At 43.6% G+C, this 16975-nt stretch overlaps 1 protein-coding gene across 1 annotated transcript in view; it reads left to right on the top strand.

Annotated features, from left to right (window-relative positions):
- Nucleotides 1-16975, top strand: part of TPH2 (tryptophan hydroxylase 2) — a 430635-nt gene that overhangs the window by 30312 nt on the left and 383348 nt on the right. The window contains exon 2 of the mRNA XM_063927454.1: nucleotides 5205-5345. Coding sequence (XP_063783524.1) covers nucleotides 5205-5345 — 141 coding nt within the window. The remainder of the gene's footprint in view (nucleotides 1-5204; nucleotides 5346-16975) is intronic.

The following is a 16975-nucleotide window of genomic DNA, read 5'->3' as shown; positions in this document are numbered from 1 at the left end:
ATGTTGTACATTTGTTATCGATACAGTAGCAGAACGTCAACTAAACAGGTTTATTTTTTGTAGCAACAACAATTAACAGAATATACAAACTGAAAAAAATTAACGGAGTAATGAGGGAAGGTTGGCCATTATAGCAGACCTCATCTGTTCTGCACTTCCAGAATGGTCGCCCAGATAGGCCTCACAATCAAGTGCAGGGTATGCAGCGGAGGCCTGCACTGTCCACTCTGGTAGGAATTCCTCCCTCTGAAACTCACATAGGTTATGCAGAATACAACATGCTGCAACAATGTTAGGCATGATATTAATGTCTACATCATTGCGCTTCATAAGACAGCGCCAACGTCCTTTTAATCGTCCAAAGGCATTTTCGACCACCATTCTTGCTGAGCTCAGGGTGTGCGTATATGTAATTTGATTGGGGCTCAGCTGGACATGTTGGGTGAACCCCTTCATGAGCCATCGTCGTAACGGGTAGGCTGCATCACCAATTATGTGCACCGGGATCTCCACTCCGTCCACAAATTTGATACATGGTTATTGCGGTTAATAATACTATGGGATCAAAATGACCCCAAATTCTATGATTTAAGCTGTTTTTGAGGGTTTTTTGTAAAAAAACACCCGAATCCAAAACACACCCGAATCCGACAAAAAAAATTTCAGGGGGGTTTTGCCAAAACGCGTCCGAATCCAAAACACGGCCGCGGAACCAAAACCAAAACACAAAACCCGAAAAATGTCCGGTGCACATCACTAATAGCAACCCCCATAGAAACATACACTGTATGTAAGTATTTGGCCAAACCTGTTAAATTACTGAATTCAGGTGTTTCAATCAGACCAGCTGCCACAGGTGTGTAAAATCAAGCACCTAGCAATGCAGTCTCCATTTGCTCAGTGACTTCAATTGTGGTACTGTGATAGGATGCCACCTTTGCAATAAGACGGTTCGTGAAATTTCATCCCTGCTGGATATTCCATGCTCAACTGTAAGTGATATTATTAGAGAGTGGAAGCATTTAGGAACAACAGCAACTCCAACACCACGCAAAATCACAGAGCGGGGTCAACGACTGCAAGGTGCATGGTACGTAAAAGGCACTGACGCTCTGCTGATTCTATAGCATTACTGTAAGCACAAAAACTGTGTGGCAGGAGCCTAATGGAATGGGTTTCCATGGCTGAGCACCGGCATACAAGCCTCACATCACCAAGTCCAATGCCAAGCGTCAGACAGAGAGTGTAAAGCACACCGACACTGGACTGTGGAGCAGTGGAAATGTGTTCTGTGCAGTGACGAATCACACTTCTCTGTTTGACAGTCAGATGGATGAGTCTGGGTTTGGTGGATGCCAAGAAAATGTTACCTGCCTGACTGCATTATGCAACTGTGAAGTTTGGTGGAGGAGGGATAAAGGTATGGGCTGTTTTTCAGTGTATGGGCTAGGCCCATTATCTCCAGCGAAGAGCAATATTAATACTTCAGCATACCAAGACATTTTGGACAATGCGATGGTTCCTACTTTTTGGCACCAGTTTGGGGAAGGCCCTTTTCTATTCCAACATAATTGTGCCCCTGTGCAAAAGCAAGGACTCTAAATACATGCTTTGATGAGTTCAGTGTGGAAGGACTTACCTATCCCGCACAGAACCCTGACTTCAGTGCCATCGAGAACCTTTGGGATGAACTGGAACGGAAATTGCGAGCAAGAACTACTCGTCCAACATTAGTGCCTGACCTCATAAATGCTCTACAGAATGAATGAGCACACATTCCCACAGAAGAAACTCCAAAATCTTGTGGAAATCCTTCCAAGAAGAGTGGAAGCTGTTATAACAGCATTACAGTCCCTGTTGGTGTAATGGTCAGGCATCCGAATACTTTTGTCCATATAGTGTATGTGGGCTGCTTTTGCAGTCAATAATGGAGGAATATAGATAAAAAATGTACGTTAGCAACAAGAAATTGGAATACAAATATGAGCAGACTCCTCCGTGATGGGCAGGCTGGTGGGCACATAGGAAGCATGTTTGAAGGTAACGACAAGTAATTGGTCCCAATGTAAATTAAATTGCATTCATCTATAACCTGCTTGATTCATGAACATTGCGTCATTTTAACACATCTTTTCTTGGGCATGTTTTCAAAAGTATTAAAATTATTAAACAAAATCACCTCTCTTGCTTGTCCTCTGCTAGCCGGTACAGATCAGAGTTAGCATGCACTCGAGCGTCATGTGACCGTCCCGGCCAACCGATGAATACGTCTGTGAAGCTAATATAAAAATATATATTAAGTTGTAAATTAATTATAAACAATTAGCATTAAGAAAGCACACTGACAAGAACATTACCAATACTTATAATCCACCACAGCTTGCAAAACAATGGAATGCCATCCCTTTCTGTTGTAGTAGTCGGCAGGATTATCATAAGGTGCGATTAATTGTTTTATCCAAACGCTGGCCATGCGGAAGAGAAATAAATCTGTGGTATAGGTTGTCCACCAATGCTCTGGTCACCTCATGTACAATGGTGCAAACGGTAGATATCCCCACACCAAACAGGCAAGTAATTGTGCAATATTCACCTGGAGTGGCATACCACCACAATGCTATAGCTAGCCTCCTGCTTGGCTCTATTGGTGACCTGAAGTTTGTGGTCTGTCTAGAGAGTGCTGGGGACATTAAATCCAAAAGGTAGTGGAATGTGTGACGCGACATTCTGAAGTGACACTTCCACTGAACATCCTGAAAGTTCAGCACACTTTGCATAAAAACGTGTCCATGCTGCCGTTCTCTAGACCACAATCTTCGTTCAGTAGTGAGGTTAAGGTTGAGTATGGTGGTCACAGAAGCAGATATAAATGATCTCCTCCTGCGCAGGTATTGTCGGTGACGAATGGCGGTGTCTCTCAAATACTGCAGCCTCCTCATAACATAGCTGCTGAACAAGCTACAGAATGTGAGAAGCTCAAATATCCTCTCACAGGCTGAATCCAAGAGCAGTACAGCTGAGACTATCATGAAGTCTATAGAGACATGTGCTGTGTCGGCCATGATTGCTGCACTACTGAGCACTCCCCAGCCCTTCCTTGTAATACCTTTCAAACCTCATCAATAGGAGACAGAAAAGACATTTATAATGACATCACAAATGTTTTCAAAGGGTGAACCGGGTTCAGTGTGAAAGGCACCAACCCAGGAATAACCCGGTAATAACACGGCTCCAAACTGCGATGTGAAAGGGGTATAGCGTGTTCAGACCCGGGTCGGAAGCGTGTTCAAAAGCTGGTTCTTTACCGGGTTAGCGATGTGAAAGCGATATTAGAAGGAGTATCTATTGAGCCCGCTATAGACAGGTGTAACTACGTGCTAATGATGGCTTGTTGGAAAGTCTTATATGCCAAAATGTTTTGTTTTTGATTTTTTGTTTTGTGAGAATGTTTATTTTGAGTAATTTACTCCTATTTTACTTCCATCTCTGCATGGGTCTCAAGATATTCTACAAGCTATGGGCCTGATTCAGATGTGGTTGGAGTAGCTATTGCTGCGGTTTACATGGAATCAGCAGTGATAGCATTAATATGTTAATGCAGCAGGAGGCGTTACACATTAGTGATCCTGTACTGTGTCATCTGTGACACAATCGCCTGGCTGCATTACCCATGTGATCGCGCAAGCCCGCCATCACCGCTCTGACCAAGAGGCCAGGAAATCTCCATCCTCCGACAGAGAGTCTGGCCTCATCACTCCCCCCAACGGTGGTGACACACCTCCATTTTGGGCAAAGGAGGCCATCGCCACCCTCTTCCTGCCCCCCCCCCCCCCCAGTGGTAGCAGACTGACAATGACTAATAGTCTGCTGTTGATCTGCATCCGAAGTACCAAACACTGGGACCTGAATCAGGCCCTATATAACATCTGGGGGCCCTATTTATTATTAATAATCTGCACCCACAGCATAGGATAGTGTTACAGCGATACTATTATACAACCGGTATTTGCTATTACTTATCTATCCTACAAGGTCCAGCGGTTTCTCCATCCTCTGTGTATCCTCTCCTATGCCGTAAAGGCTTGCTGGATCCCCACTGCGGATAATGGGGACTTTATCCCCTACAGCAGTGATTTTCAACCTTTTTTTTAATCGCGGCACATCGAACAATATTTTAAAATTGCCAAGGCACACCATCCGTTCCCCACAGGAAAAAAAATAAAAACACACATTGGCCCTCACAGTAATAAAAAATCCACACATACACAGAAAAAACAATCACATTGCTCCCCACATAAATCATGTTGCTCCTTACATAAATCCTGTTGCTCCCCACATAAATCAATCACATTGCTCCCCACATAAATCCTATTGTTCCCCCCATAAATCTACATATCCCCACAGGAGAAATAACATAACAAATATTAGCCCCTACCGGTCAGCTGTCTTCCTCCCTGTCCCTCAGTGGCGGAGGTTGTTCATAGTGGATTGCTGCGAATACTGAGCAGCGGATGGTCGGGCAGGTGTGGATGTGGATGGGCAAGGAAAGCTGTGGATGCAGGCGGGAACTGGAAGATATGTATGCAGGTGGGTGGGCTGGCTGGGTGGTAAGTTGCGGCGGCCGTGACCTATGATATCACACTGCCGCATCATCAAGGCATAGGTCACGGTCGAAGCATGAATGATCCTCTAAGAAGAGCCCGGGCCAACAGTTCACTCTGAAGGTGCAGGAAGCTGCTCTGGCTCCGCGGCACACATTGCAACTGGTCGCGGCACACTGGTTGAAAAAGCCTGCCCTACAGTAAGACATTAGGAATTTCTGAAGACAGCAGGACCATCCTCAGCAAATCAGGATTGTGTGCTGGGATCTGCATTTAGAAAGGTTTGACCCAATAAAAGTAAACTGAAATGACTCTTTTTATCAATTGCTCTCCAACGATTAAATATGTCATACTCTATGTATAAAAAAAGTTAAAAACTTAAAAATGTTGCTTTAAATGAATAGGGAAAAAAAGCTGCCTACTGTATAACATATAGCACACATCCATAAATTACCTGTTATCCATAGACTGAGCGAAGTAATTGTATTCAGAACACTGCAATTTGTCTGTTACATTTCTGTGTTATGTAACCATTTACTTTTTATTTCAAATTGGGCTTTTGACATCCTTCAATCAATGTATTATTATTTTTATTTTTTGCAGCGAGACAAATTGAATGCTGTGAAAATTAATGAGAACAAATGTAGCAAAGCTGAACCAGCTGCTGAAATAGAAAGAACAGCAGTTGTCCTCACGCTGAAAAATGAAGTTGGAGGTTTATTACAAAATTTAAAAATCTTTAAGGTAAGTTTCCAAATCTGATTTTATTTGTGGCTCGTATAAAAAAAAAAAAAATTAAACTCATTGCTCACATAAAAATATGCATTACAAGAGTAAATTGCTACCTATTATACATGTTCTCCTACATGGAAGAATATTTTGCTCAGAAATATGTTATTATTCTCTGCTATTATTATAGTGTACTTTCATAGACAACAGAGTTGACAGATGAGTGGTTCCATGCTTGTTAGCATATTGACTAAAATCAGGGAAGCAAATGCACAGGTGCTAGAATTCTCTATATACGGTACTGTACCTTTCATTAAAATAATTATATCAACAGGTCAGCACTCAAAGGGGTAAATTTTACTAAAGGTTCTAAAAATGAAAAGTGGTGATGTTGCCCATTGCAACCAATCAGATTCTGTCTATCATCTCACAATTGCATACTAGAAAATGTTAGACAAAATCTGACTTTGACTTTTCTGTTTTAGTACATTTAGTAAATTTACACCCATAGGCCCTCATTCCGAGTTGTTCGCTCGGTATTTTTCATCGCATCGCAGTGAAAATCCGCTTAGTACGCATGCGCAATGTTCGCACTGCGACTGCGCCAAGTAACTTTACTATGAAGAAAGTATTTTTACTCACGGCTTTTTCTTCGCTCCGGCGATCGTAATGTGATTGACAGGAAATGGGTGTTACTGGGCGGAAACACGGCGTTTCAGGGGCGTGTGGCTGAAAACGCTACCGTTTCCGGAAAAAACGCAGGAGTGGCCGGAGAAACGGTGGGAGTGCCTGGGCGAACGCTGGGTGTGTTTGTGACGTCAACCAGGAACGACAAGCACTGAACTGATCGCACAGGCAGAGTAAGTCTGGAGCTACTCTGAAACTGCTAAGTAGTTAGTAATCGCAATATTGCGAATACATCGGTCGCAATTTTAAGAAGCTAAGATTCACTCCCAGTAGGCGGCGGCTTAGCGTGTGTAACTCTGCTAAATTCGCCTTGCGACCGATCAACTCGGAATGAGGGCCATAGTAATATAATGAAGACTATGGGGTAACATCATGTTGAGCACAGCACATGAATAGAATTTTATATTGGTGTTTCTAAGTTTGGACTACTTAGTGTGCAGCAGCTCCCAAACACATCACATTGTACTCAGTGTGTACCTTTTCTATAATTCTGATATAGGTACATCTGGCTGTGTGTGTACGGTTAATCTGAAAACTCGTCACAAATGGAAGTTGTGTTCAAATGGCTCTGCAGCCAGACATATCTGACAGCGGATTGTTAAGTGTGCTTGTACAAGATCTTTTGTGCAAATAACAATCGATAGATCAATTAGCAGATCAGCCGGGCAAATAATCTGTTGGCTAAATACAGCATGTACCCTGCCTTAGATGGTTATTTATGAAGTGCTTTTGATCATGTTTATGGGCGATATTTAAAAGGGTAATCAGAAGCACCAGATCTTCCAACTCAATGCTTCAAAACATAAACCGCTTAGTCTATATTACCTGTTATAGAGTGTCCAGCCCAGTCTGATAGCTTGGTGCTGATTAATCATGAGTTTTCCTTATGTACTGTAAATACACAGCTTTTATTGTCGGTGCTGTGCCTGAACTGAAAGCAATTGGTAGTGAATGTAAGTCATGGGTTTGTGCTGAAATGGAGGATGCAGACCCTGTATGATTTAAATCTGAGAATGACACGCTGACAGGGATAAAGCTTGGATTTTGCCAGCACCCTCTTCAGAGCTTAATCAGTCCTGCATGACATTCAATTGTCGCCATCTCAGCAATTTAGGGGGAAGGGGGTGGGGGGTCAGCACAACAAGCCCCTTGCAGGTTCACTGTGCTTGCCACAGGTTCTATTCCCACTCTGTGGGTGAACACCACAAGTGGGAATAGTCCCTGGTGGTCGGCATGCCAACCATCGGGATTATGAAAGGGCGGGATGTAGGGGAAGGTATTGTGACCCTGCCGGTCACATTACTACATCCCCTTTTTTTCTATGGAGAAAGGAAACAGGTACTCAGCTAAAAGGTTATGGCATTTATAATAGATTACAAGGTGATACGAGATTTATAGTAGGTTCCAAACTCTGTCTTTAGATACTTTATTTCTCTGATCCGTTCATCTTTCTGGAACAAGTTATAAGAATTGAAAGAACAACAATAAAAAAGGGTCTCGGTATACTATGCACCATTTGGTACCATCAGAGACTGGGCTTGATTCAAAGATCTACGCAATGTCAATGTTATACTCGGTTGAAAGAATATTTGCCACTGTGCATGTTCAAAAGCCACACTGCGCACACTCAGCAATTGATTTGCAATAGCGTAGGCACAAAGGATGTATTCACAAAATGAGTGACAAGTAGTCAGCATTTGGGGGAGGTAACAAGGAGTGGCTAGAAAAACACAGGTGTGTTGGGACCATTGTCTGGGTGTGCCAAAGTCAGCCACTGCAAATTTGCTCGCAGCTAGAGAGCCCTTTGTATCTTAGGAGAACCACTGAGTCTGAAACAGAACAGAAGTTCAATGGTCGACTGATCTGTGTCCAATGTTTCCATTTTTGTATGGTGTCTGAGTCATTAGCATATTTATGTAATTGCACAGCGAGTGAAGTCACAAATGTAATTATTTATTATTTATTTATTTATTAACAGTTTCTTATATAGCGTAGCATATTCCATTACAATTGGAGCAACAGTAATAGAACAAATCTGGGTAATAACAGACATACCTAGAGTTAGGAAGGCCCTGCTCACAATCTTACAATCTATAGCGATTAAGGCATTGATACACAAGGATATGTTCTACTTTTTGCATAATGGTATTGCCAGATTGTTAAGGTTCTTAATGGGCTGTATGATATAGTCAGTGAGTGTTCAGGGAACACTTGAAAGTTTGGAGACTAGAGGCAAGTTTTATTGTGCATGGGAGGGCATTCCACAGAGTGGGTGCTGCCCAGAAGAAGTCCTGTGATTTTGAATGGAAGCGAGTAATATGTGTGAATGAGGGACGCAGATTTTATGCAGAGCAGAGAGGTCAGGTAGGGAGATATTTTGAGATGAGTGAAGAGATGTATGTCGTTGCAGTTTGGTTAACACCCTTGTATGTAAGTAAAAGTGTTATATATTGAATATGGTAGAATATCAGTAACCAATGGAGGGACTGACAGAGTGGATCCACTGACGATGAACTTCTAGCGAGGAAAATCAGCCTCGCAGTTGCATTAAAAATAGATTGGAATGGTGAGAGCCTATTTTTGCGAAGACCAGTAAGAAGACTATTGCAATAATAAATGTAGGAGATAATGAGTACATGGATTACAGTTTTTGCAGTGTCTTGGTAGATATGGTCCCATTTTGGATATGTTTCTTAGATGTATGTAACATGATTTTGAGACAGATTGAATGTGGGTAGCTTGTGGGGTAGGGTTGACTATTGAGTAATCAACAGTGATAGAGATATCAGGTAGTAACTATTATTGGCCGGTGGAAATATAATTAATTTTGTTTTGGAAATATTAAGTTTGAGGTGGCGAGATGATATCCAAGATGAAATGGCAGAAAGGCATTCAGTAACTTTGACCAATACAGATGGTGACAAATCTGGTGAAGATAGGTGGATTTGAGTACCATCCACATACAGATGATACTGAAATCCAAAGTAGCTGATTAGTTTGTCAATAGATTTGGTAAGATTGAGAAAAGCAGAGAACCTAAGACTGAGCCTTGCAGTACTCCAACTGAGGGAGCAAAGAGGAGGTGGGTTCAGAGAAACGAACACTGAAAGAGTGATAAGATAGGTAGGTTGAGAACCAAGAAAGGGCTATGCCCTGGAGACCCAGGGATTGTAGTATTTGTATGAGAAGACAGTAATCAACTGTGTCAAAATCAGCAGAGAGATCAAGGTGAATAAGTAGTGAGTAATGGCCTTTAGACTTCACTACAGATCATTCACTACTTTAGTCTGTGGAGTGTTGAGAATGAAAGTCTGACTGAAGTGAGTCCAATAAGTTGTGTAAGTCAAGAAAGTGTGTGAGGCGAGTGTAGGCAAGTCTCTCAAGTAGCTTGGAGGGGCATGGGAGCTGAGAAATGGGATTTAATTTGAGAAAGAGGGTCAGAATTTAGCTTTTTTTCATAATGGGAGTAATCTCTGCATGTTTGAACAGGGATGGAAAGATACCAGGAGAGAGAGAGAGTGTACACATTTTAGTTAAGGTTTGGATGGGCACAGGAGACAGAGCTTGACTTTTTTTTGTGTGTGTGGGGGGGGGGGGGGTATAAGATCAATAGGAAAGGTAGTAGAATCGGCAGATGAGAGGAGTGTAGATACTTCATCTTCATTTGTGCCCCCCAGTCTGCCAGACAACTAAAAATGCTAATAAATTGATACTACATATTGCTTGCACATCTAGATGTCAAATCACTAATGGAATATATCACCAGTCTCCACAACAGGACAGTGGTCAGGTTTCAGGCAGTGGGGGGTCTCCTTGGTACATGCTATACAACATGACCCTTCCTGGCCTCTCTTAATTGTGGGATCCTCTACATTTATCTCCTCTCACTTTCTCTGTTTCTGTACCTTTCACCCCATCCCTTACCCTTCCCAGGGTTTCCACACCGTACGTACATTCTCCCCCCGACTCAATCATCTTATCTTTATGTGCCCTTCCTCCCCAACACTCTCTTGTACCCCCCTCTTTATTAAGCTCTCCATCAACTTCCGCAACTTTGCTCCATACCACTTCACGTCTATCCTGTCCATCTGACCATTGACCCTTGTGATCCCTGTCTCCCCTACCGTCCCCACACTATTACAACCATGTGCTGATTTGCTAGTCCGGATAACTGAATCTCTGTTCCCCTCCCTCTTACCCTTGATTTCTGAACAGATTGTTCACAGATTGCTCTGCCCCTTCTCTCTGTTTGTTGTTTATTGCAATGCTGTTATGCTTTGTTTTCCCCTTACCTTCTGTTATGCTTTGTTTTCCCTTACCTCCCTTAATATGTTAAATTGTATTGCACTTTCTTCCTGCTGTTTTTACTAAACTCAAGTTTTACAATTTAAAAAAGAAAGAGATACAAGGTTGGAAAAATACATATTTATGAGTCAGAAAATATACTTTTATCATATAGCAACATGTACTGCATCCATACTTTCCTGACCTGAATATTGACAAGTGTATGACACAAGAACAAACTCCAGCATCCATACAACTATATATTTTTTTTTTCAATTTGTAATTAAAGTATATTTTCTGTGAAATATATTTTAATTAATCTAAACTGGTGATTGTACTGTATATAGAATTACAAAAATGTTTTAACTTGATGGGAGTATACTCTGATTTTCTGATATGTTCCAGTGAACCTGTTGCCTGAGGCTTGTCATTTAGAAGATTGATTTTACTGCACTTTTCCAGCAGAGCTGGCCGAAAGCTGAATATTGCCCCCAAATGTTAGATGAACTGCATTTGTATCTGTCTAATTAAACAAATCACCTCAGTATGACCTCTCCATTAGTGTCATTGATTCACGAAGAACCATTACATCTTAATGTGGCTGTAACTAACATGGAGGTTAATGAATTAAAGCCTGCACAGAACTTTGAGAATATCTCATGTACATTTAGCTTGTTCCCAGCACTTTCATTGCATTAGATATCATTAGTAAAACGCTGCAAATAAACATGTGAAGATGTCACAGGTTAATTCAACAAGTATTCAGTTTCTTGCTTCACATATAATAAGCCCTTGACCTGCCACATGGAAGTTTTATGTTTTGTGTGCCTTGGCGTGGCCAACAGGTACTCAGTTAATAAGGCAATGAATGCAATTATTATTTATTAAACGCTATTTAAATAGTGCCTACACATTATGCAGCGCTTTAGAGAGAATATTTAGTCATTCACATCAGTGTATACCCAACTAAAACCTACAGTGTAAATTCCCTACCACATAAGCATATACATATGGACCATATTGTCAGATGTCTGTTGGGACTCTGGGAGTAAATTGGAACCCCTTAAAGAAAACCACACAAACATGAGAAGGGCGGAAAATCCATTGGAGAAAATAGATCCTTTTGCCAATGCCTTTTATATCAATGGGGTTATCAAGCATTTTTTTAAAGCTGCATTCCTCCCAACTGTCCCGATTACAGCGGGACAGTTCCGCTATTTGGGCAGTGTCCTGCTGGCCACTCCCCTTTTGGGCACAAACGTTGGGATGTATGAAGCTGTATTGTTTAAATCAGGGGTGTACAACCTTTTGTAGTCCGAGGGCTGCACTGAGAGATTGCACTCATTGAAAGGGCCACAATACAACTTTAATTGTCTTGTTGAAAAGACCCCACAGCAGGCATTCCTAACCTCTGTCCTCAAGGCACATTTATAGGTTTTAGTGCTATCCAAGCTTCAGCACAGATGGTTAAATCAAAATAACAGAGGAACTAATTAAGTCACCTGTGCTCATGTATGGATATAACTAAGAACTGGACTGTTATGCCAGGTACACACTAGACGACATTGTTAATGAAGTGGCCGATTCTGTCTGATCAGAACATCACATCGTTAAAATCGTCCGGTGTATACACACTATGTCGCTGATGATGCGCGTCATCAGCAACATCCTCTGTCGGATATGCAGGACTGACAAGCGACATCGCCAGTCCCCACTCTCCGCTATCACTCTGTCGCTGCTGGCATCAGCAACTGTGTATGCACTTGCCGATGCCGAGGCCCGCTGCTGGGTTCATCGCCTGTAAAATCGTGCTGGGTACGCATCATGTAGTGTGTACCCTGAATAAGTGTGCCTTGAGGACAGAGGTTGGGAATGCCTGCCCTACAGCATTATTTTAAGCTCCCTATGGAGCATAATGCCACAAAGAAGGATTCACTAGTACTGGGGATGTGGCATCCCAGGTAGCAACACATTCTCCTTTTCCACCTGTAGCAACATATTTCCTCACATCTGCAGCAACACCACCACCACAACACCATGGCAACGGTATTGTATCGGGATCCCGGCACTTGGGACGCCGGAAGTCAGAATACCAAGAGTGGTCCCAACACCAACTTTGTAAGTATGCTAGCCCTTATCCCCAAACCCCCTAATCCTCCTTTCCTGCATCCTGACCGTAACCCCAACAACCTAACACTAACCCTCCCCGGTGGACCCTAACCCACCTCCTCGTAGCCTAAACCTAACCCTCCCTCCCCAGCAGCCCAACATTAACCTTACCCAGTGGTGCCTAACCCTGACCCTCCCTCCCTGCAGCGTAAACCTACCCACAGCCTAACCCTAACCCTCCCCCCTGCAGCCTAAATCTAACCCCACCTGTGACTTACCAGAGTGGCGTCTCGGCAGTTCTGCGTTCGGGATTCTGGCGTTCGGGGTCCCAGCACCGGCATTTCGATCCATGTCGGTATTCCTACTGCCAGGATCACCAATGCTGGGATTCTGAATGGATTCCATGGCAACACATCCCCCTGTACTGCCACTGTACTTTCTCCATTAGTCATCCATTACAGTAGGGTCGGTAGTGGTGCTATGAAATAGATGCAATCTTGAGGCTCTCAGAGAATAATTGCACTCTCTTTGAGATTAGATTTTCTGCTGCTTCAGATATGTAGATAAATGTGGGCTTGTGTGCCTTCCATACAAAAGTTTGCTTCAAACTCCCACTGGGACTCTGACTATGGGAATGAAAATGTATTATAATAATGAACTGTGGATATCTGTTCCAGGCACCTTGCAAGCCTAATGCAGGAGCTGAGAGGCAGCAATGGTGCGGTCCCCAGGACCCTGTGCACTGGACAATGGCACCACTAGCACATCCCTAGTTATGGCCCTGGGTGGACAGTGCTCAACCACAAGAATCATCCTTATGGGAGCTTGCTAGTGACAAAAAGGGCCACTAGGAATGCCTCTGGTCTTCACTGGGGCAGAAACCTGCCAAGGAGTACGGTCTGGGTGGCACATGTTCCCATTTCGCTATCCCAGCACACATCTGTACACAAGCACACAAATATTTATTAGATCACTATGATCTTTCTAGTTATAATTAAACTGGAGTAATATCTGTTTAGTCTCTTCTCCATTTTCATATGTCAAAATATCCTTATCAGTTGTACAAGTTACTTTAGCTTGCAAGCACTAAAATGTTATCACTTCAATCTGATGAACACACAGAGTGATGGAAAGATTCTTGGATAACCATTCACACTGCTACATAACCTGGGTAGTTCCCATTATAGCAGATAGACCACAAGCTTGGGGTGTTCCTGTGATAGTAGAAACCAGCCAGTGTAAGGCTGTTGCCTCTATGGCAAGTGGGGTGTTTCCGAAGTCACAGTATTCCCCAATCCAAGAGACTATTAGCCTTGCACCTCAGTTGTCACAATGTAATGGTAAGGTCATAGCTGGCGCTACCCACTTAGTGTAGTCAGCAATCCAGGGAGGCGCTGGGCTGGACAGGTGCTCTTCCTGCTCAGACTATATGACAGGCAGAAGCAAGCTAAGGCAGGGCAGGAGCACATCAGATCTAAATTCCTGAGCTGGGTCTCCTCTACCCTCAGAGGCTTGCAGCGCTGCAGAGAGGTGCACATCCTCCTTAGTCCTTCCTCACTGCTGTTGCTCTATGGTGATAAGACAGTCAGGCCAGAGGAGTGTGTGCTGAGGTTGGATTGGTGGAGCCTAGAACATGCTCCTTTGACCTTACAGGATGGCAAGGCTACTGTACAACGCTATGTTCTTCATCTTCCATCCTGACTCCTGGTTGGCCATGGAAGGGAAGGGAGCTGCTGCAGGAAGCTACACATGACAGGTGCCTCAGTCTGTCTGGATCCTGCCTCTCTCGTTCTTTCTCTCTCTCAATATGCATGTGTGTGACACACCCTTTATGTATGTATGTATGTATGTATGTATGTATGTGACCCTGTCTGTATGTATGTGTAAGCAGCACTACTACTGTGGGCATTACTGTATGTGTAATGGGCACTATGACTGTGGGCATTACCAGAGGTGGATTCAGAGCCACGCCCTCATTTTCATCACGTTGGGGTCATGGCGTACATGTAATATTCCCCCTGAGACTCTCGACTGCCATCCCTTCTGCTTCTCACCAGCTCAGTTCCCACACATCTCACCAATGTTATCCCCCTGCGTATTCCCTCTGCATTTCTTCGATGCCATCCCTCCTGCTTCTCACCAGCGCCATTCCCCCGCATCTCATCAGTGTCATTCCTATTGCATCTCTTCAGTGCCATCCCTCCTGCTTCTTACCAGCGGTATTTCCCCACATCTCAATGTTATTTCTCCTGCTTCTCACCAGCGCTATTCCTTCTGTTCTCATCATCATCTGCCTTGTGTCTCCATCCCCCTGTCATTCCAACTCACTCACCTGCATTACAGCTCACTTCTCTATTCATCCAGCACTTTACGTGTAGTAACATACTGCCCCCTTGCCACCCACACTGTATGTATAATCATTGAATAGTTCAGTCACAGTCCTGAGTGACCACCAATCAAACTCCACCATTTTATTTTTTACTAACTTGATTGGCCACAGGCTGCAGTCCACCACTGCAGTGCGCTCAGTGGCGGTCACTGAGGTTATGTCAGTGTGTCTACCATCCAGGAGGTTCTGTGCTTCTGTGGGGGTAATGATCACTGACAGCTGCAGCTAGTCACAGGAAATTGCACCACTCACATCCTCTAGTGGGACTGTCTATGACAAGAGGAGTGAATTCATAGACAGTACAGCAGGGACAGTGCAGTGCCGAGGTGAAGGAGGAGCCAGTGGTAAGAGTCGGGGAGAGGCGGAATGGGGATTTGGGAGCCAAGGGTATCAATATTTTGTAATGGTACCTGGCCACGGTGTACTATGAGTCAGTCTCCAACTCATTATAGTACTGCGGGCGGGAGTGTCACTGCAGCCTGCTGCAGTATAAATACAATTAAAAAAATAATCTAAATGACGGGAGGAGGGGCACGGGACTTGGTTCCCCCTCCCCCCTGAATCTGCTGTTAGGAATTACTGTATGTGTAAGGAGCGCTACTACTGTGGGCATTACTTTATGTGTAAGGGGCTCTACTGCTGTGGGCATTACTGTTTGTGTAAGAGGAGCTTACTACTGTGGGTATTACTTTATGTGCAAGGGGCACTACTACTGTGGGTATTACTGTATGTGTAAGGGGCACTACTACTGTGGGCATTACTTTATGTGTAAGGGGCGCTACTACTGTGGACATTACTGTGTATGTAAGGGGCGTCACTACTGTGGGCATTACTTTGTGTAAGGGTTGCTACTACTGTGGTCATGATGTATGTAAGCAGAACTACAGTACTGCTGTGGGCATTACTGTATGTGTAAGGGGCACTACTACTGTGAGAACTGTGTGTAGGCAGGCAGAGTCCCCCCCCTTTTTTTACACATTATGGCAGCAGAGTCCCCCTTTTTACACATTAGGCAGGCAGAGTCCCCCTTTTTATACATTAGGCAGGCAGAGTCTCCCTTTTTACACATTAGGCAGGCAGAGTCCCCCCCCCCTTTTTTTATTTTTTACACATTATGGCAGCAGAGTCCCCCTTTTTACACATTAGGCAGGCAGAGTCCCCCATTTTAAACATTAGGCAGGCAGAGTCCAAGAGAGAGAGAGAAAGGGGGATATTCAATTTGCCCCCGAAGAGACAGCGGGAGTAAAAACCCTGATGTTTCTTTGGGTGCTGTGGTTGGGCTATTTAATTAGCTCGACCGGTAACGAGTGCAGTTACACCCGTAAACACACAGGTTCAGTGAAACCTGTGTGTTTTCGGGTGAAATAGTCCCGTTTTCGGATGAAAACAGGGCCGTTATCGGGCATTTTGCTTCGCTTGCTGGAGGCAGGTAAAGCAAAATCCCTGATAAGCCACGGCACGTGCCAGCTTATCGGGGCTTATTAGATAGCCCCCGGCTGCGTCACATTACACCCACAATCGTTGCGGGCAAATTGAATATCACCCCAAAGTATTTATTATACTATTATTTAGCTAGTTACGGCCTTGAGTGAAGTTATTATAAATATTATAAATTTAGAGGGAGTGAGGCATAGAGAAGAAGGGGTTTATACTCCCCACCCCCCCAAACTCCCCTTCTATTACTCACTCTATCTAAATTTATAACTTTACCTCCCCATTAATAACCCCCCTCCCTATGCCAACTTCATTTTCAATTTCTTTCATTTATACCGTAACCCAGTGGATTCCAAACTTTTTTGAATCACGGCGCCCTAGAATATCAGAATTTTTTTCACGGCACCCCTAGGCCAAAAATTTCTTATTGAGAAATTTAGAAAGAAATATTACATTAAGTAGATCGCGTGTATATGTCATCCTTAGGGTCAGTTGTGTGGTGAGGGTCAAGATTTGCTTCTGTTTGACTTTTATGAATAATTTGAATTGGTCCTGGACCACCAACCCAGGGCACCCCTGCAAGTGTATCGAGGCACCCCTGGGAGCAACGTCACACAGTTTAGGAACCTCTGCCGTAACCTCCTTTTCTTGATACTACTACCTCACCCCCCTCCCCTACTTGTTTTTATAATAATATTTATATACAATAACAATTGATTTTATATTCCACTCACCACCCTCT

Source organism: Pseudophryne corroboree, chromosome 6, assembly GCF_028390025.1.
Source record: "Pseudophryne corroboree isolate aPseCor3 chromosome 6, aPseCor3.hap2, whole genome shotgun sequence".
Lineage (NCBI taxonomy): Eukaryota > Metazoa > Chordata > Amphibia > Anura > Myobatrachidae > Pseudophryne > Pseudophryne corroboree.
Note: the sequence above shows the minus strand (reverse complement) of the source record. Positions and strands in the feature narration are given on the sequence as shown.